The 21,811-nt window shown below is 36.6% G+C and overlaps 1 protein-coding gene across 1 annotated transcript in view; it reads left to right on the top strand.

Moving 5' to 3' along the window:
- Window positions 1-21,811, top strand: part of CEP192 (centrosomal protein 192) — a 103,680-nt gene that overhangs the window by 75,377 nt on the left and 6,492 nt on the right. Inside the window, exons 47-55 of the mRNA XM_075140805.1 lie at window positions 1,594-1,699; window positions 3,152-3,356; window positions 5,093-5,172; window positions 6,049-6,144; window positions 7,715-7,834; window positions 11,645-11,766; window positions 12,675-12,798; window positions 13,275-13,333; window positions 18,879-18,994. Of these exons, the coding sequence (XP_074996906.1) occupies window positions 1,594-1,699; window positions 3,152-3,356; window positions 5,093-5,172; window positions 6,049-6,144; window positions 7,715-7,834; window positions 11,645-11,766; window positions 12,675-12,798; window positions 13,275-13,333; window positions 18,879-18,994 (1,028 nt within the window). The remainder of the gene's footprint in view (window positions 1-1,593; window positions 1,700-3,151; window positions 3,357-5,092; window positions 5,173-6,048; window positions 6,145-7,714; window positions 7,835-11,644; window positions 11,767-12,674; window positions 12,799-13,274; window positions 13,334-18,878; window positions 18,995-21,811) is intronic.

Genomic DNA, 21,811 nt, shown 5'->3' on the forward strand with positions numbered 1-21,811 from the left:
ACGGCTGGAGCTGACAGAATTCTTGAACTGATTTAGGCCAGGAAAGGAGAAGGACTGATTTCTCAGTGATGTTGAAAGAAGGTCCTAAGATCAAGGACTGACTCTGCCATGCTAAAGCAAGCAGACCACCCCCTGTTTCACCTTGATGAAAACCCTTAACTTCCATGGAATGAGCTAAAGGCAACCTCTAACCTGCCTGAATGTGGAATAATAAAGTCCCGAGGCCCTACTGAATTTGGTAGTATTCCAGGAGATTTTCTCGTGGAGGCGAACTGAAACTAGCCTCTGGCACGTTGCTGTCCATCGGTGTTGGGAGTATTGGTAAGCACTGAAAGGAATTGCACTTTGGGACTGTTGGAGTCTTCAAAGGCTGCAAGAGCTGCCTTTGGAAAGTGTTTCTTACCTAGTGCTCCTTTCCATGGCAATGAAAGTACTGAGAGGTAGTGTCTTTAGGTTGAATATGACTCTTCTGAGAGACACGTGGTTTGTGACCCCATGCAAGTTGCATTTGCATGAGAAGTTTGCAGTAAATGTCGAAGACAAGCTGGTAGGAGCAAAGACAGTGGAATGGTTTGTGATAATAGATAGTGTGTGTACTTAGTAAATCATATTCTCATGAATGCAGCATGTACATGAGAGAGAGAACCATGAGTGAAAAGATTCTGAAAACCGCAGAGATTCAAAAAAACCCCCACAATTCTTTAAGGAAATATCAGTATCCTGATTTAATATTGTAAGGCCATTAACATCTATTAGTTGAAGTTTATAGAGATGGTCATATTGTGATAATGGTTATGGAACTGACTTTCCTATGGGGGCTCCTACACTAAACTTTTCAAATGCAAAGTGCTGTGCTAATGACATATTAAGCTAATTCTTCAGGTGTAGCTTGTGTGCTTTTGCTAATGTACAACCAATGACCTTTACTTCAGTGATTTTGTACTAATTTTTTAAATACTTCAGTGCTTACTTTCTCCCCTCCTTTATTTAAATGTCTCTAGTATAGAATATGGAACATTTTAAATTAGAATTTATGTTCTCGCTGGTCAAATGACTGTGTGATGGCATAACTGCTTCAAGTGAGTTTAGACTCTTCAGTGTCCCCTGCTCTAAATAACTATAGAAGGCATTGATAACATTGAAAGGCTTTTCTTTTTTCCAAGATCAGTTCTGCATGGGAAGAAGGAAAGCAAGCTGCTTCTCCAAAACTAGAATTAGTTTAAAACATTCTTAAAATGCGATTTGTGCAGCATACTTTGTTTGAACAGTACAATTCCCTTGTTGACTAGTATTGAAGCTTATTTTTCTGAAACATGTAGCTTTATGTCTGCTTTACATGGCCTGACTCTTTTCCTATGACCCCATATACAACCATCAATGACAAGTTTATGAAGTGTGTTAGTGTTAAGTTTCTGACTACTAAAGCTTGATAATATATTGGATATCTGAATACCTTAAATCTAACCATCTCTAGATCATCTTCACTTACCTGCTATCTTAAAAGTGCATCCTTTTTTGGGGGGGGCTAGTGAGATCTGTTGTAGATAATCATTCTAATATGAGGAGCATGCTAATACTTTTTTCTTTTATTAGGAGCAGTACGCTAATTCTGGTAAGTCCTAATCCATCACTTGCCACAAAGCCTTCATTAATTCCTTGGAGTGGCCTAATCTATATCCATTGTGATAATGGACAAAAGGTATGTGGCTTACTTGAGAGTTGAGATTACAACTGTTTATTTTACTTTGCTGGGTAAGGTCTAGTCACGTTGCTAAAACCTTTTAGATATGAGACAGCGGTTTTGTCAACTTCCATTATTCTCTCTAATTTGTAAAGTTCTCTCTTTTTAAAAAAAAAAAAAGAAAAGAATAAATGTAGTTGAGATGCTGTTTTGCAAACTGAAATTCTTAGTTCATTCATCTCTGAAGAAATACTATGATGTGAACACTTAGACGGAATTGCCAACGAAATTGCATCTGTACACCTACCACTGCCTTATGCATCGTTTTCTAAAATGCTAAATATATATATGCACACATGCGTATATAAAAGTAGTCTATATAATATTTTGAAATAAAAGAAGTTGAAGGAGGTTATTGGACAGGTCACCATAGCTCCTTTAGAGCTCCCTTAAGGTAAACTTAACCTTCTGGCCAACAAGTCTGTGATAAAGAATGTCTAGAACAGGTTCTTGCTCTTCATGCATTTTAATCCAAGACTTTTCCCTGATTAAATTAAGGCATATAAATAAAATTTATGAAGCCAACAGTTTCTTCTTTCATCAATGTAAAAGCAGAAAGACTCTGTGGTAATCTCCCCCAAATAAATAGAAACACCTGTTTTCTTATTTTTACAGCCAGTATGAGTTTTGGGTTAATTGTAACAGTGCATGGAGAGAGAAATAAAAGACACTGACAGGATAAAACGGCATATCTACTTTCCTTCTTGATGGAGGAAGGTGAGGTATGATACAGAACTGGAAACTAACTTAAAAAAAAAAACCCAGACAAACAGGGAAGTTGTTGAAAAGAGTGAGTTGAGAAGGAAATGGAGACTGTGCACATATTTGACTATGTTATGTTCTACAATGAGAGAAAAGGATTTAAGAGAAGAAACCTACTAGGACAAAAGTAGAGAATTGTAGCAAAAACAATCAAATTGTAAGAGATCTGATATTTGATAATGCTTTTGCCATTTCTTTGCTACCTATCCAATTAAGCAAAAAGTATGCTAAGATTTTACTAGCATTAACTGAAGTTTTTGGAAGTGCTAATTATGTAGCAGAAGTGAACACAAAGCTCATTCTGTGTGAAGCAGCCCTGTTCCCGTTCTCTGCAAGCAGAGAATATTGTAGGAGTTGTCAATTAAATTTAACTAGTTTGAATTATTATTCCTATTGAATTAAAATGTCTAGATAGTAAATTTTCCTGTTCTCCTAAATTAAACTTGTCCTAAAATCTTTAAACTTTGTGAACTGAAGTTAGAGAAGACCTGGTAATTTAACATATGAGACTTTCTCATACGTTGGAATGTAAACAACATGAACAACATGAGCTCCTACAGCTCAAGGAAATAGAGCTAAGTAGTTTGACTTGTTAATATATCAATGTTCACTATTTAAATCTTTCTTTTTCTCCAAATTGTGCAAAAGTTTATTAAAGTGCAAATTCGAGAGGCAGTCGCACAGAGTGTATCTGGAGCAGACTTTCCATCTAGAAGGCGTGATATATTTACTCCACAGTCTGAAAGTCCTACTGTTCATGTGGCAAAGCCTCTCTCAGCGCTCCCTCTAACAAAAATGGAAATAAAGAACAGAACCATTGTTTTTCCTAAAACAAGACCTGGCCAAAACTCAGGTAATATTGCTTACTTAGTAAATGCAACATCTGTAGTATCTTGTGTTCAGAGGTTTTGTTTACTGTATTGCATGTTTGGGAACTTGAATGCCTTTTGTTCTTTTAGTCTGGTAAGTGTGATTGACCAGTTCCCCTCTTCTGATTTTAGTTTGAAATGTTACTCTTTGCGATGGAACTCTTTTCAGAAGTCCTTTATTTTTTTGTCTTTTTTTTTTTCTTTTTTTCTTCTCCTTATGCAGTATAGCCACACTTTCCCACAGATAGGTTTGCATACAGACAGGTAAGTCACCAGTTTTTTAAGCAGCTGTGATGAATGCAACCATACTGAGCCTGGGCAAAGAGGGCACTATGAAGTTGCTGTGTTTTGTTGAAGCTCTTTTTTGGGTCAATGCACTTTTGCAGTAGACCATTCTCCTCATCTGTGTATGTGTCCCTCAGATGTGAGATAAATCTATCTGCATGTAGCAGAGAAATAAATGTTCTTCCTAAGACGATAGGAATGTCAGCTATGAGTCTAGCTATCCTTGTCTTGTAGTTAATGATCGAGGAGGACGCTGTTGATCATGGAGTCTCAAATCCTCAGTCTGTACTTTTAATTCCAGTAATGCTTAAAATTCTCCAGATTACTGTATGAAACTGTCATTCTGTTATCTAGATACCAGATTTTTTGGTAGAGCTTGGTTTTCTTTTCTAGGTAATGAGGATTTTTTTTTTAATGATTCACTGACGCTACGTTTTTATTTAACAGACTTCAGAACTTTCAAGGCTTAATTTATCAATTATATCTGGGGGTTTTACTACATTTATGAAAAAGGAGTATAATATAATACTTCTTTCCTTTCCTATTTTTATAAATGTCCCATATAATATATCTGTAGCTAAAGTTCCTGAAGTGCTACTCTAGACTGAGATGATCTTACAAATGTCCTGTTGATTCTTGGCAAGAGACACATTTCAAGGTGTGAAATATGCTTATTGATACTGCCAAAGTTGGGATTTTCTGCTATTCTGTTATTCTCCTTTCTGCAGGTCAAGCATAAGCTTTTTATTGAGGTTTCTTATATATATACACACTATATATATATATATGTATGCTGAGTAACAAATCCAAACTAGGATGAGAACAGATTTTATTTGGTGCAACTTTATTTGATCGGTCCCAAACTAGAATACTGTCAGTGTTTTTCCCTAAACTGTCGAATAATATCTTTGCAGGGACTTGGGTATCTTGTGGGGTTTTTTGGTATTTTTTTGTATACTGTATGTGAAGGTATCTGCCAAAAATCTTAATGCAATAAACTGAGACTGTTGGAGGTGACTTAGATCTCTCGGCTATTTGTCATGTTCTGGATTTATAAGAAACTAACTTCCTACTACCAGCAATACATTCACGTAACATTCTTTGATATGCTTCAGGTTCTTTTAGAGGATTATCTATTATTGTTTTAGGGTTATTGAGGGTGAGATTTAGGCCTCACTTTGTTTCTTGTAGGCATCTTCAATACGATTCTTCACGGGAAAACTTTACTTCCAAATTTCTTTTGTATAAAGAAATTTTTCAAGAATTTTATGACAGTGTGCTTTGAGTCTGCTCTTGGAGCTGGCATCATGAGAACTGTTTCCATTAAACTTCTGTGTGTCTTGAAACATAGTTTCTGTTTAAACTCGTTCCACTAAAGATACCTGAACCCTTGAACAGAGACATTTAATGTATTAGTTTAATATTTCTCTTCTAGAGAGTTACCTGGAAATGGAGAATAAAGGGGATGAAAATGTGAAGTGGCATCTGTCATCTTTTGCGCCACCCTATGTTAAAGTGAGTGAATGCTTGATTTGATAGTTTTATGCAAATCTCTTGGTTTTTTTCCTTCTCTCTCCCTGCTGCTCTCTCTTTCTCCCTCCATCTTCTCAAGAAAGAATATATATTTGAGCATGAAGTCAGTTACAAAGTTTCTTTTTGCCTCTGTCCATATCAGGGACATCTCTAATGTGCTCCCTGACTGTAAATCAGTGCTCTGTGGGACAATTTCTGGTTCACTTACTGGCTTACAGAGTTTGCTTGTGCTCATGCAGTATCATCATCCAGGTTGCATTAAGTAGGCCAGCATACATGAAAGACGTGTGTCCCTTTTGGCTCCAGAATGCTAGAGTTGTCTTGTTTTGAGACTTGTGCTGCTGGAATTACACTGTACATGGTATCTCTCTGTAGGTAATTTAAGTTAGGTCAAGGATATTTGAATTACACTGCTGTCGTCTGTGCAATTACTGTAGCTGTACCATTGATATTTATAAAAGCTTCCCTATTTTTTTGGTAGTCTGAAATCTGTCATGATCGCTTTGATTTTATGATAGAATTATTACGGTCTGTTGTCGTGAAATGATGAAAAATGGTTATATAGCACTCTTAGCTGTAGCCCAGAAGACTGAGTATGCCGTGTTCCATCCAGTGCACCACCTCTAAACTGGAAGTCAGTAGTCATGGTGACTGCATAGGTGTTGTAGGAGTTTTAGTTTTTATTCATTTGCTTTTAGGGAGTCAATATTATTTGTTCACTTGAAAGCAGCTTGATTGGGTGTATCTTCTTCAATACTTTGTAAGGGTGGTGTGTGGGTGGGTATATCATGTGAGGTTTTTTGGTTTTGTTTTTTTTTTCCTTTCCCTTCTGAATCTGACTCATAACTTTATTTGCAGGATGTGGATGAAACTGGTTGTGTTTATAGGGTTACTTACTCCGCCTTCAGATGTTCCCGTGTTTCTGGTACTCTTGAAGCTCACGGACGAGAGAAGGTAAACTGACATTCATAAATATTTCAAGCGTATTAGTGTATCTCAGTTGTAAAATAGTATCTCACATGAGAAATTCTCTGAAATAACAGTTGAATTTTTGAAGCTGGTCATACTTTATCTGATAATGATAAAATGCTGGCCTTCCAAAATTGGGTTCTGGGGTGTTATCAGGTAGTCAGTATCTACTTACCACAGCTGTTATAATGTCAGCTGAATCGATTCTAAGAATTCATGCAATCTGTGGTTTGACTTTAATATGGTGGTGTTTTTGTATTTGTTTGGGTTTTGTTTTTGTGTTGTTTTTTATTAAGATGAATTATTCTAGAACAGAAAATTGTTTTTAAATGTTTTGTAAAAATCCACAAGAAAATCACTAATAATACTGGGTTCTTATGAAACTGATGTGAGAACTGGTTTCCCTTCCTTAGAAGCAGTCTTGTCATACTTGTTCAAGAGCAGTTGTCTGTTCCTAAAGTTGATTTCATTTGACTTACAGTTTTATCTCCCGGCCAGTAGAGGGTTTCATAACCACAATTATAAAGCATATCCAAGAACATACTGAATGGGTTTCTGTGGGCCTTTTGTCCCTTACCTTCTCCCTCAATGCTATTTCAATTCTATCTGTTCATCTTCATGAACACCTATCTTTTAATCATTACAGATTATTATGACATTCCTTAACTACATTATTTCTATGATGATGCTATTTGTAATCTATTTACAAGACATAAAAAACTTACTCCTGTCCAGTTTCATAGTTATTTCATAATATTGAAAACCATTATGTGAATTTAAACAATTGTCTTTGCCCTAGCAATCCTAGTTCAGGCCTATTTGAATAACATTTACATTATTGGCATGTCAGGCTGTTGGCTGGAGATGATAAGGTACAGTGCTATCATGATTTGCTGTTTTTTGCAGTGAGTATGATAATATTTGGCTAATTAGATATAGTTGTAGTGATCTATTCTAATCTGCTGCTCCCCTTCCCTTTCTTCCCTCAAGCTCAACTCTGAAAACAATGCAAGTTTACTCTTGAATTAACCTGGTACAGCACTATACAGAGACAAGCCTTTGTTACATAGGTGACCCTTAAGGATGATCAAATGCATAGCCTGCAAGTTGGTTTAAATTTCAGGCCTTATAGTAATTGTAGCACAGTGCTTACAGACTTGGAGCTGGAGGAGTACAGTCGTTCACAACTTAGCTGACAGATGAAGGAAGGCATTGCTGTCTTTCAGCTGCACGTATTTCCCCTCCTGGTCCCCTTCTTCTCCATTTTACTAATAGAAATAATTGTGCAAGTACTTGCTGATTTTGCTTAAAGCAGATTAGCTGAACTCAAATTTTGTTTGAGATTGCTTGCACAACCTATTTCATCAGAACTTTTTCTCTTGTGGGCTAAGGAGGATAAGTTGTATTGTTTTCTGCAAGATCAGCTGTGTGTGGAATGTGTTCTGTAGTGTGTAAATTTTGTGCTGGCTTAACTGTAACTTTGTATAGGTAAAATTGTGAAGATGTATAGATTATTTTAATAAGCTTCTGCAAAATCTTTCTCTTGTTTTGGTAGGTTGCTGTAATCTTTTTACCTAGAGATAAAGGGGATTATTCCCAGTTTTGGGACCTTGAGTGTCACCCAGTTGAAAAGCCTAGTTGGAAACACAAATTAAGATTCCAGCTTTCTGGAGCAGTGAGTATATAAATGCTATAAATGCTGCCCTGAGTGCAAATTTTTGATAACATCTTAATTTTAGTATATAGTATTCTTTCTCATATGCACTGGCGTATTCTGAAAAAAAACCTGCTGATATTTTTGTTGGACTAAACTGTACTGTTTTTCTTGTGTTACAAAAATACCTTTTTCATCTTGCTTATGTGATAATGCATTAACTTTTGCCATTTAAGACTTAAATTTTATTTTGCTCAGAGAAAGTAGAGACAAACTTGCCTTCTGTGGGAATTGTTTCTGTAGATGCAGATTTGTTTCAGACTCTTAAGTGGATTGGTTTTATTTTTTGTAAATGAATAGCAAAGTAACTGACCTTTGCTATAATATGTAACTTAATGGAATACTGGAATTTTCAAATATCCGTGTTGGAGAAATGGATGTGTCTCTTGACAAAATCTGTTTGAGTATTTTATCAGAGTAACAATGTAGGTGGCGGTGATTTTTGAGATTTGTACACGGGAGCGATTGGATTTGAGCTCTCCTTTGCTACCCTGGTGTTACTTAGCTGTAACTTTATGGTGAGGCTTGGAAGGAGGGGGTTGGGAGTTAAAACTTATTTTCTGTGCTCTCTCTCCTTACCTTGCTCTTAATCTCTACCTCACCATTCATACATAGGACAGAGAATCTATTAGTATTAGGAGGAATTAATTCTAATGATTAATTAAATGAGCTGAATGTGAAGAGCTTTGTATGTGATTGCTGTCCTCTCTAGAGAGTTTGCCTTGATTTTTCTAAGAAGTCCAGATAAAGATTTGGGCTCTTTCTTTAGAGTACCAAGCCTCTTTCTGTAGTAGGAACCTTACTTACCCTTCTTGCCAGGGTACTTTACCTTTTATTTTGTAGGGTTCTTGTTCCTCCCAGTAGTTAATTGTGTTCAAAAGGGGACTTATTAAAAAAGTATACGTTAAATGATTTCTAATTTTGGCATGAAGCATAAGACCTGTATAATGTTTGGTTTGGGAGGGTTTTTCATTCAGCTTTCATCTAATTTTTTGAACATAATTTTCCTTAAAATAAGGAAAATGTCTATGTCATTTGTCTGTTTAAAGGTAGTTGAAATTGAGAGAAGATGAATTCTTTATCAGAAATCTAGAGTTTTGAAGAATTCTCTTCTTAAAAAGTTGTCAGAGTTGTGTAAATCTTTGAGCAGCACAACTTGATATTAATGTTTTTGAGCTACCGTGTCAGATTTGTTCCTCTTGATTTTTTTCGAAGCTGTTAACAGTTAGATCTTTCTAGCATCTCTTTGTGCATATGGGAAGAAAATTGTAGAAAATACTTGAAATGTGTCATGATCGTTTTGAAAAGGAGTTGAAAGGGAAATACTTTGTTTATCAACTAGGTGAGGAACTATACATCTGTTTGGAAGAGGGGTCAACACAGAAGCTTTGCTTAGATTGTCGCGGCTTTTTTATCAGATCCACTTTTAGTAGAGAAGACAAGTCAATTATAATCTATTATGTCCTGGGGATCAAGAGTTTAGACTGTGTTACTACAACTTTGAAAAGTTGGATCCTGCTGGGTTTGCTGAGGCAGAGGGGGCTACGGCTCTGGTTAATGTGACTTGTGATAGAACGAAGTGGGAAGACTGTGACTGACTGACTGTCATTCAGAGTGACTGAGTGGTATTTATTTATAGCACCACTTCAAAAGAAATGAAAAATTTGGAAGAGCTTAGGAAAGAACTAAAAGAACAAGGTGAAGTTAGGAAAACCAGTGGCACTTACCACTTTCATTTTTTCCTGAAAAACCAATTAACTGTGACTTTAATTATGCTCTGCATGCGTTTGCAGTCCCCACCACTGGAAACCATAGTCAGGAGCTCAGAAGATCATGTCTTCAAAACTGATCCCAGAGACAAAGAAAGGAGGGATTCTACATGTGCTTTGCAGCCCCAACCTCTCAATACTGGCCATTCAAACTTAGTTTTTTCTTTTCCTGAGAAACATTAGGCTGCTAGCAGGTATTGTTCTAAGATCATTGAGCTAAGAATGAGTATCACCACTGTGCACGGAAGTTTTGGATTGGTATTTCAGTCTAATTATTGGTCCCTTCTGGGTGAAACGGGGAACGAGCAAGAACCTGCCAGAAGGCTGAGGCAGCACCTAAGTTCTGGTTGCTCCTTTAGCACGTAGAAAGTTGAGGACTGCATAAAGAATCCCTGCTGTTGTTTGAAGATATTACACGTTAAGTGCATACCATTTTTTAATTTACATGGTTTATGTACTTTAACTGTGTAACCGTGTAACTTTTTAATGTATCATTTTGCAGCAAACTGAGCTGAATTTCTTGATACTTAACACAAAACATACTGCTAAGAGTCCTGACTTTATTATTATTAGCAGCAGTACAAAGCTTCGTCTTCCTTGGGTATCCCAGAATTGAAAGGAGGAAAAATCTTTTTAAACTCTGTGAGCAAAATAATTCCAGTTTTAAAGCTAAACAAATTTCTATGCTCCTGAAGTTGCTTTGGAACAACAGCACTCAATTATAACCATTTGGACAGTGTTAACGTACTGCTTTCGTTTGAAACAGGAAAAGTCAGTATGGGCTATGGTAAAGCATGCAGTACTTCAAGATGCCCTTATAAAGACTGGGGGAACTTCTGATCATTTTCCATGTTGTGCCTTATTCTCATGCAGTAAACTTGCCTTATTGATAAATTAGAATTTGAATGATAACTGAGGCATGACACCCATCATTTTGCACTACATGGAAAATTAAAAGCTCTTGAAACAAGACTCTTGTACAAATCCTTTCTTGCCTTTATGTATTGGGTTCTATTGTGGTTCATGGGTTATTTGCAACTGAAAAATATTCTTTAAAATTAAGATTATTTTTTTTTCTTTTTTTTGGCTGCTGCTATTTCTGACAGACTGATTAGCAGCTCTTTCAGTGGAAGAAATGAATGTCTAAAAGACAAGTTTGTCATAGCAGCTCTATTGAAGATGAATCTATTTTTTTCATCTTCCCTGCGTAAGGGAATCAACTGCTTGTCTAAAACGCCAGCACCGTTTCAAAAACTGAGATAATGTTGTACGACGCAAGTGTAGGAGGTTCTTTTGGTTCTTTAACTTTGTTCAAGACGTTGTGACGCAAGGGATTCCAAACAGTATCTGGCTAGATTTGTTAAACAATGCAGAATTTGAAATTGGCTATTTGGTGAAGTATTCCCTTAAGATGATCTGGTCTCCTTGTGTTAGAGTACACTGAATGGGGGTCCTGAAGATGGTAAGTTTCTTGACCTAATTTCTGAATGTAACAATTACCGTATAATGCATTATCAGATTCTGTTTCTGTGGAGAGACCTTTCTTTGAGAAGGATGTATTGTTCATAATACAAAAGTATTACAAAGCTTTTTGCTGTTGTGAGAATTCAAACTATAATGACGACTTACGCCTTCCTTCTTTCTGAGCAGTTGTTTGGCCGACTGCTGTTCTTGAGGCATATGGGCAGAATGTCTGCAGAGGAATTGTTTTTTTGTTTTGGCTTTTAGTAAAATCTTCGTTGCTAGCAGCCTTCTCGAGATTCCACCTGCACTGCTGGTGAACTGGCTTGTAACAAATAAAAGTATTCATAAGCCACAGAAGCCTGTTAAAGTATTCCTCCTAAATCACTGCTTCTGTCTCAATGATCCAGACTCTACTGTTCCTGAAAGATTATACTTTAAATAAAAAGTCTTGGATCGGGTAAGGGAAATGACTTACATACTTGAATACTTAAATACTTTGGAATGCAAAGTTAAAAGGCTTCTCTATTTTTGCCAACAGGGTACTAAAACAGAAAATGAAACTTCAATTGTGAAAGCTTCTGCAAGTGCCCTCACAAAAACTGAGCTTCCAGTTATACCAGAAATGAAGGTTTACTCTGAAGCACGTACAGTTAAAGCAGGGTATGTATGGACAAAACTTGAAACAAGAGAGTCTGCAACTGGGTAAAGGGTGGTGGGGGGGAAACCAACCCCACAACCAAAACCTTTTTTACCATTGGGACAGCTATGTGGTGGAACAGGCTGCGCAGAGAGGCTGTGCAGTCTCTGTCCTTGAAGGTTTTCGGGATCTGACGGGACAAAGCCCTGAGCAGCCTGGTCTGACCTCAGAGCTGACCCTGTCTGGAGCAAGAGGTTGAACTAGAGACCTCCTGAGTTTCTTCTGACCTGAATTATCCTATGATTCTACGTTAAAGAGTAAACAGCTGCAAAAACCAAACTTGCCAAACCTCTTAATGGCATCTCCCAGGCCATTTTTCTTTTCAGTTTGTTTTCTAAGTTGCCTAACCACGATTTGCTGTTGTAAATGAACTGGTATCAGCAGTAGAATCTTGTGTATGCTTTTTGTACACTCCCCTTTTGGAAACTCCATAGAACTGTAAAGTCTCTTCTGAGAAGGCCACTGTACTGCATGTCTTCACCTTGCTGTTCTTCAGTCTTAAGTTGATTTCCAGTTCTTTTACTATGGGATGATGTGAATATGGCAGGGGAGTAAAATGTTTTGATGAAATATGGCATCTCTGAGAAGAGTCTAGTTCTCTAGTAAAGCATATTGGGAGAAAATTCAGATTGTGAAAGTGTGTATAAGTAAATGTACATTTATTTATGCCACAGTGATGCTTTCGTAATTCTTTCTGGCTAAAATGTATTGCTTATAAAATTTAAGGTGACAGAGTTGATGCCTTCAGGATCTTTCCATTTTTCCTGATTTAGTCTCACAAAATACACCTGTTATGTTGAAGTATGCTATCAATATATCCAGACTACGTAAGTAGGAAATCTTAATATCTTAAATCCTTTTTTCAAATTAGACAAAATGAGATAACTCGAGGGATATATGCACCAGAAGACCTGTACACTTTTCCTCCAACTAGAGTTGGGGAATCATGCACATTAAAGGTCAACTTGCGGAATAATTCCTTTACAACACACTTGGTAAGTTTGACAGACTTTATTTTAAATACATTTTCATAAGTCCTTCCAACAGTTCAACTGCACTGTTTTTTTTTTTTACTCTTGACAGAAGATCGCAGTAGTACAAGTCTTAGTTTGTTAGTTTCAAAAGTCAATATTATATTTGAAGAACTTTGCTCTCCTGTAATTTTTCTCTTTTCTTTTGTCTGACGGAATCACTGAGTGTATTTGTAATATGTTTGCAACTGAAAATATAGTAGATTTTGCATAGATTTGTAATTATCCTGATTTTATTTATTTTATTTTTTAACTTCATTAAAATATTGAGATGTGAATTTTTCTTACTATGCACAAATGTGGGCATGCTTTTATTTTTAAACCCTGGGTCTGTGTAACGCTGTAGTTGTAAGTGACCTGATTTATCTTAAGCATGTCATAAATTGAATATGATAGGCTTAGATATAGTGCGCTTTTAAGCATTTTGTATTAAATTGCAGCTGAAATTTGTAAGTCCCAGAGAGCCTTTCTACATCAAGCACTCAAAATACTCTCTAAGGTGAGTAACGCATATGCTAACATTCTCTCCTAACAAAAAAATTGAACAAGTAATTCAGTAAGATAAATATCTTCTCTATATGTACAGTGCTAAAATGTAGATATAAATATCCAACATTCTGGCTGTCTAGTTAAAGGTGGTGGTGTTTTTTTTTTTTTTTGCAAAGCTGTACTCTGTAATCTTGGTTAGAAGCAGAATGAGCCCACACAGTTATTTCTGCATCTGCCAATTTCTTCCCTGCAAATTGTTTCTAACAGTGCTGCTGCTTTTAATGCTAAGCCTAATGCTTCATTTAACCATTTGGCATGCTGTGCACAATCAAGTCATTCCTTCCATTTATACTTCCTGCACAACAGACCAAGCAAATTGCCTTCATCATGCTTCTAATTTGACAAACCTGCAGAGCTGCATCAAAGATTCTCTGCAAATACAAGGTTTGAGCAGCCAGTGGAATTGCCTGGTCATACCAAGTATTTCAGCATATTACCTGCATAAAAGGAATTTTCAAGTTGGTGATAACAATCCCTCAGAATAAACCCAGTCATCGTTAGAGTTCATTACAACAAGTATTTGACAGTCCTATTAGTCATCTTTTCAAGAAGTATAGCATTTCACGTGCTCATCTGTAACAGTGGGATTGTCAGGAAGACAGAAATGCAACCATTTTGTTAGAAGTCATACAGCATACATTCTCAGTGTTTAAACAGGTCTCTGTTTTAAAGATGGGGAAACTAAGGATATACGGAACAGAAATTGTGAGCAAAATCATAAATGGACCTAGATACTCTGGCTCCTAATCTAGTTTTGTCTGCCAATGATACTTAGCATCTATTATAAAGACAGGGCTGTGGTGGTGTTAGCCACAGGTATTCAAGGTATTCTTGAGGCTGCTTTTCAGTGCAAAATGTTATAACTCCACTTAGGCATGTGTTCCAGTGGTTGTATTTAACTGGCATCTTTTTATTAAATACGTCACATCAGATGGCGCAGAAGGGTTTTTTATGTGTCCAAGATAAAATCTGTCCAAATAAAGAAGACTGGCTAGATCTGTCTGAGGCTGTATAGCTGTAGACAAAGGACAGGATGACTTGATTGTCCCTGGAAAAAAAGATGAGTAACTTCACTCTTCCAGTGAAGTTTTAAACATTTCAAAAATATTGAGGAATGCTATAAAAGCTATTTGGTATATTTTCTGTGAGAAGTGATAAACTCCTATTGCTTTTATCCAAAGTAGAGTTAACAAGTTTAAAATTCAGTCTACTGTTTCTAAAGGTTATCAACTGAATATACTGCACTTTCTAATAACATTCTACTACCTTTTTTTCTAGTAACTTTGGCTGTTTTTTCTCCAGTTGTGAATATTGTCCTTTCCTAGCTTTTTTTAAAATTCATTTACCTGAAGTCAACATAGCACTCTGGAGAAACTCTCCCATTTAAGAGCATAAAGCACAGAATAATTACTTGGCTTGGATAGATGCTTTTAAAAAAGTGTTTAAAAGAACTCTTTAAATGGCTTTTATTTGACAACAGCATGAAGGAGAGTTTCAAGAAAGCCAGTTAACAGTTAACTGTTTCCATCTAAACTAGGTTAACCAGACATCTTACAAAGTAATGTTCAAAAGTAATTGGATAAGAAAACTGTTTGCAGGAACTTGCAATATTAGTCTGTAAATAAGAGCGTGAAATTAGAAAGTACCACCTACCTATTTTTTTGGACCAAAAAAGTGTTATTGTAGTAACCATGGTGGTGTGGTTTAACCCCAGCCGGCAACTAGGCATCACACAGCCGCTTGCTCACTCTCCCCACAGTGGGATGGGGGAGGGAATGGGAAAAGTGAGAAAACTCATGGGTTGAGATAAAGACAGTTTAATAGGGAAAGCAAAAGCTGCACACGCAAGCGAAGCAAAACAAGGAATTCATTCACTACTTCCCATTGGCAGGCAGGAGTTCAGCCATCTCCAGGAAAGCAGGGCTCCATCACATGGAACGGTTACTTGGGAAGACAAATGCCATCACTCTAAATGTCCCTCCTTCTTTCTTCTTCCCCCAGCTTTATATGCTGAGCGTGACATCATGTGGTATGGGATATCCCTTTGGTCAGTTGGGGTCAGCTGTCCCGGCTGTGTCCCCTCCCAGCTTCTTGTGCACCCCCAGCCTACTCGCTGGTGGGGTGGGGTGAGGAGCAGAAAAGGCCTTGGCGCTGTGTAAGCACTGCTCAGCAGTGACTAACGCACCCCTGTATGATCAACACTGTTTCCAGCACAAATCCAAAACATAGCCCCATGCTAGCTGCTAGGAAGAAAATTAACTCTTCCCAGCCAAAACCAGCACACATGATCTGTTGCACGCTCTTCACTTGAGGGCCAAATTTGAAAGCAATCCTGTGTAATCAAGCTTTAAATCTGGATAATGGAATTGCAAGTTTGTATTTGTATTTAGTATCAAGAGTCTGACCTTCAGAAGTTGGTATAGTGGCTTGCCAGTTCATGGTCAATTGGTTATGTGAGCACAAGTGCCAATACATAGCACTGCTGGTTCTTTTACCACAGTTTGCTCAGTTGAAAATAATAATGGGCTTTATCCAAACACGGTATCTTGCAACCAAAACTGTAGCCAAAAAAAAATAAAAAAAGAAAAGGAATTTTAATAACCTCCACCAAATATCTTAAAGCGTGTATTTTGTTTTTTAACCACAGAGGTGTCATTTAGCTAATCTTATAAGTCCTGGAAAGAATGGGTGGAAACGAATTCTGTCTGGAATTTGCATTCAAAAGAGGAGTTCTATTGAAAAGTTCAGAGTAGAACTTTTTTCACTGCAGAGGGAGTACCTTTAACAAGATGACTCTTAAGTGATATAAACATATGGATGAAACATTAAAAAACACTTGACTTTTTAAAAACCTTTGGCTAAGTTCTGTTTTTGGAAGGACTACCAGGTTATGCCTACCTAAAAAAAGTTTGAAAACTAAGGCGTTTTATCGTATTACCTTAAAAAGCCATCTGGAATAAGTTGATTACAGGGTAGTAAATATTTCAGATATTACTAAAAGGTAAAACTGTTTTTTGCTTGACTAATTATTTTTGTTTCCAGTAGCTACTATTTTGAGTGTCAGGAGTCACTATTAATTGATGATAGATCTGGTTACTATGGCTTAGATGCAGCTTACCCATACTGTTCCTTTTAAACTTACCTATTGCTGCAATTGTGTTTAAAAGACTACAGTATTACTTTGTCTATGAAGACATACCTGAATTCTCAGAAATACCACTTGAAACTGATGCAACAACCTGTAAAGGCCATGCAGTATTCTTAGACTAATTGAATTGCAGGCATAGTGAAAAGTTTGAAGTAAAGTAAAACTTTTCATTAAGAAAAAACCAGTTAATTGCAGGAGAATTCTGGTTGTCCTGACACTGTTCTTCCTGACTAGTTTCTGGCTACTGTACTTCAGAAAAATCCTCCAGGTTGCTTCATTTCTAAGAACATTTATGCTATGTAGTAGCTGAAGCCTGAACTTTCCCATTTTGTTAGTTGAAGAAAATGAAAATAGCATCTCTCCCTTTGGTTTAGGAAGTGTAAAAATTCAGGTGTGTTGAGCCTTATCCCAATTGTGAGAAATCAACTGACTGCTACAAAACAAACTAAGTAATGTCTGACTACGGCTGCTTTTAGAGAAGAACAATAACGTGTATAGCACCAACCAAATGGACACCTGAATTTAGAGGTCAAATGGAATTGAATATAGTTGTCATATGCTAAGAAACTGTGCTCTGCCTCAGTATCACTGAAGTCATATAGTATGTATTCTGGAAGTTAATATTTGACAGCCAGATGTGGCCATCTCTTTAAAAGAGCAATACATAACTTACTGTTAAGTTTTTGATAGTATAAGTTTGAGTTTGGTTGTATTGTTCTTTTTGAGTAAGTGTTAGGATATGTAAGGAAGCATACATATATTATTTTGGAGGTGATGATATAGACTTGTGCATCCCTCCTGACTTTCTACTGAATTTACTTCTATTTTTGTAAATTTTCAGGTGGCCTGGTTGTATGCAGCTTCAGACTCTATTCTTACTAAAATTTGTGTTTTCTACTATAATGCATCTGTTACAGATAGTCATACTGATGTTCTTAATTTATAAAATGGATTTTTAAAAACTAAGCTGAGTAAATATCTTCATCCCATATATAATAGATGGATAAAGAGACAGAGCATGCCAGGTTTGTTATACAACACTTGGCAATCAAGTATGAGACATGAAACCCTGATCTGGTTGTATTCCTTTGCTGTATTGTTGACTGTAGCTCAGTACTACATAATTAGTGCTTTGGTTTTTTATTAACGCAATTAGAATAATACAGTAGCATACCAGTCTTTATTCTGAAAGTGGGTGCTCTTAAGTTACTTGATTGACCAGGATCTGTTTAAAAAAGAGGAGGGGAAAAAAAAAAGAAAAGAAAAAAAATCAAAATACATTTGTTAGTGTAACTATTTTAGCACTAAGGATGATACTAAACAAACGAGGCTGGGATCAGGCTTATATGTAGGGCCAATATTATGATTTCCAAATGTGGGAGAAGGGTAAGAGCACAGACTGATTATGATAGGTTGGATTAGTGTAGAGGAAAGGAATATGAAAAGATAGGAACAAAATAAGAAAAAATAGGGAAAATAAGCATATGCCAGAGGATGTTGGATAATACTAAATACTGTTAAGGGGAGAAAACTGAAGCTACAATAAAAGCAAACAGAGCCATCTTTTCTTTCTTTGTCTTACTAAATGATGCTGTTCATTTTTCCTTATTCCAATATGTGCCTGTTACCATTACCTGTCTGTTAGTGCTGTTAGTGCTGGATATTTCCGTTGGATGCTATGGAATCCAATAGGCTGCCACTCAGCATTTCCAGCTTGTTGCTTGTATAGCTTTTATTTTTTAAAACATTCACTCTAGGTTTTTGACAATTAAGACAGCCACCCATTACATTTGGTATATTTTTATGCAATCTGAATAGAAGAGGAATTATATAACCTAAAAAGATGTAATGTAAAATTTCTAAAACACTGTTTGAGGATGGGTATATTGACTTGCAATGATTCAGCAAAATATTTCTTAATGTGGAGGCAATTAGGAGTAACAAATTATTTTACTAGCTTCAAATTGGTGGAATTTCCAAAAGAATTGGAAATTTTAGTGTACTTGTCACGTGACTTCTGAAGGGAAGAAATGTAGTAACTTTGCTCTAAATACATAATTTATGCACTGTCAATATTATTGCAAAGAGGCCGACCAAACTTATCTAGGTAGACTAGTAGCGATAAAGTATTGTAGTACTTTGTATAATCAGTAGGAAAGAATGACCTTTACAGTCGAAGTCCCTCAGAAGAGTAACAGATAATCAAATCTATAAAAATAAACTTGATGATCCAGTGCACATCCAATATACTATTTTCGTGAAAATCAAAACTAGACAAGAATTTATCTATCTGGTAGGATTTACTTTCTTATTAACAATGAATATGCACATAACTGCCTTTTTACAGATCCCATCATTACATCAATGTGCCAGTCCAGTTCAAGCCAAAGGCAGAAGGAAAATTTGAAGGTCTCTTCGTTGTGCTGACGACCAAATATGGCTCAGTTTATATTCGGCTATGTGGTAAAGCTATTGCAAAAAAATAGTCAGAACAGTTTTATAATTGTTTATAATAATTTATAACAGTTTATGCCATTTAAAATATTCAAAGATTTGCTACTACATTTCTGTACTAACGTCCTCCTTGTTTTGCCCTGTGATGCTGCTTTGATGGAAAGTCTTCTGTAAGATGAATTATGGTGCTTGTTTTACAAATCTGTTTTCATAGTAAAAGCACTGAGGAATAATATTATATGTTTTGAAGTTATCATGTTCTAATTTATGTTTCTGCACTTTTATTGAAAAGGGAAGTTTTCTATTTTTGGATTTATTAGGAATAGCTAGATACTGATATATTTTATTTTAAGCATTGTAAATACAGAAATAAAATCTATGTGTTAACACTTGATTCTACCTGATTTCTGTCTTTGGTTAGAGGATTCCTTGCTGTAGGTAAGGGATCAAGCTGCCTGCTCTTAGGCAATGCTAGTTTTTTGGGGGTCTTCGGGGAGCAGGGGGAGGGATTGCAGTACAGAAGCTGACCTGTTAATATCACGTCTCCATTTGGTAAAGCTGGGACCAGATTGATGATCTGACAATCAGCCCCTAACTTTTTACACAGTTCAGTGGCAGGCATAAGCATTGCTTTTAACTCTAACAATGAGAAAACAGTGTAAACTAAACATGAGCCATGCTGCCTTCGGCCCTCCAGAACGATTCATCTAACCCAATATTCTGCCTCTAACAGTGGTGAAAAGATGTTGCTTTGAGAGATGACTGTCTGTTAATAAGGAAACTGGATCACTGAGGAGGAAACATCGCTATTTGTTAATAAGAGCTATGTGATTTTGTACCTTTTACTATCCACTAGGACGTTTTTAGTAGTTGTTTCCACAAGGTTAGATGACGGTCCCTCCTGTGGTGTTATGAAGATTCTTCATAACACTGGTTTCCATAAGGATAAAATAACTCTTAGAATACATCCAAAATTTTTGTCAAAGATTGATTGTGATATCAGTTTATTCCAGATTATTTTACCTCCAAATTTCAATCTTATAGAACTAAACCTTCATGACTTTGATGCTGGACCAGCCTCTGTTCCTTCTATATTATTAAGACAAGCTGCTTTAAAAAGATGTCTTGTTTTTCTCTGTGCCTAAGGAGTTGAAACAGCTGTCAGTATTGTCACAGAGAATTTCCCCCTAAATAGTGGTCTTTGTAAAAGAGCGCCTTTGAATTGCAATAAGAAACCTCAATTTTGAATAATTGTTCATTTGGTGTAAATTCAGAATTGTCTTTGCGTGCTGTTCCTATGATAGGGCTGCTGTCTGGGACCCTGTTCACACTTCCGTTGTGGGCTTTTCTTGAATTCTTGAGACGACAAGAAGTGGGAGGAATGGTTATGCGTTCTTTCCTATGTTGCCACCTGGATTGGACATAAGGGAGGAAAAGGGCGCAGAATGTGCTGCTGTGGATACTCTGCTGAACTGTGCTTGTGTGTGTATAAATGTATACACATATATATGGGTGAAACACGTTTTGAAGAACAAGTATGAGCAAATGACCTGCCCTCGTTATCCAAGGGAATCCTGGTTTGCAGGTGATGCTAAATATTTTGGCATCTATTTGCAGCCCATTTTGCTTGATTCACTTCTAGTAAGAATGATTTTCTTTGCACTGTGAAGAGGAAGCTACAGGCTGGTAACCTGACCCAGACTCTGTGCTGAAGAACATCCCTAGAGCAGTTGTCCCAGCATGTTTTGGGTGCTTGAATTGTATTGCTATACTTGTATTCATAAGACAAATCAAAATGATTCCAGGTGATATAAGATCTTCTAATATTTTAGTTGTTCTACTCCTTAGGCTCTTGTTTCACAAATGTTTAACAGAAGTTGTATTAGTACTACATGATGTGTAATTAACCTACCTACTGAAGAATAAGTTGTGCATGACTTTTTTTCTTCCCCGCCCCTCCAAGTTAAGTACCCCCATACCATTTTGGTATGGTTATAACAGTCAGTGGACATATTGGCAATAATTATTATCTCTAGACATGGACCTTGTCATATATGGGTAAAGCAAATTATCTCCAGGAAAATGTATGCTCTAGTGTGTGCAATGCAAACTTGAAGACAGATATTTTCTTTGTTTGTTTGTTTGTTTTGGTGAGGCAGAGAAAGTGAGGAAGAGGAAGGGAGTACTTCAGTGGAAGCCCAAGTCTGATAGACAGCTGATTCATCAGTTCTGGGTGAAGTTTTTCCCCAGTAATGAAGGTGCAAGAGCTGGAGCATAGCCAATGTATTTTTACTTGCAAAGGGAGAACATCAGTGGGACTTCAAAAGTCTTGAGGAAGTCACTTCAAACTGCTTCCATTCCTAGTCCATAAAATGACACTGCTTCCTCTCCCCATGGTTGCCCTATCTGTGTAGTGAACTCTTGTAGTCAAGATGATCTTGCTTTGAGTTGTCCAGTGCTTAGTATAAAGAAGCCCTGATCTCTGTCTCTACATCTTTTAGAGATACAGAAAAATAGAACAATTCTGACCAATTCTCAAAGACTGCAAATTGGATTAAGAGTTTAAACCATGATACTTTTGATAAAAGAATCGGAATTAGCCTTGGGTATTATTCTTCTTTCATTTTCGTCATTGTCAGTTTTGAAACTTTTTTCAATTTTCTCCTGTTGTTGGATGCAGTCCTTTGTCTCAGACTGGGAAGACTGGCTCAAATGTCCCAGGCAGGCAAACTTAAAAAAAACCAAAACAAACCAAACAAAAAAACCCGAAATGATTTATCTTTAATTATGGTAATCTTACTTGTTGGTTTTAAGACCAATCAGAGA

The sequence above is a fragment of the Calonectris borealis genome, chromosome 2 (assembly GCF_964195595.1).
Source record: "Calonectris borealis chromosome 2, bCalBor7.hap1.2, whole genome shotgun sequence".
Classification (NCBI taxonomy): Eukaryota; Metazoa; Chordata; class Aves; order Procellariiformes; family Procellariidae; genus Calonectris; species Calonectris borealis.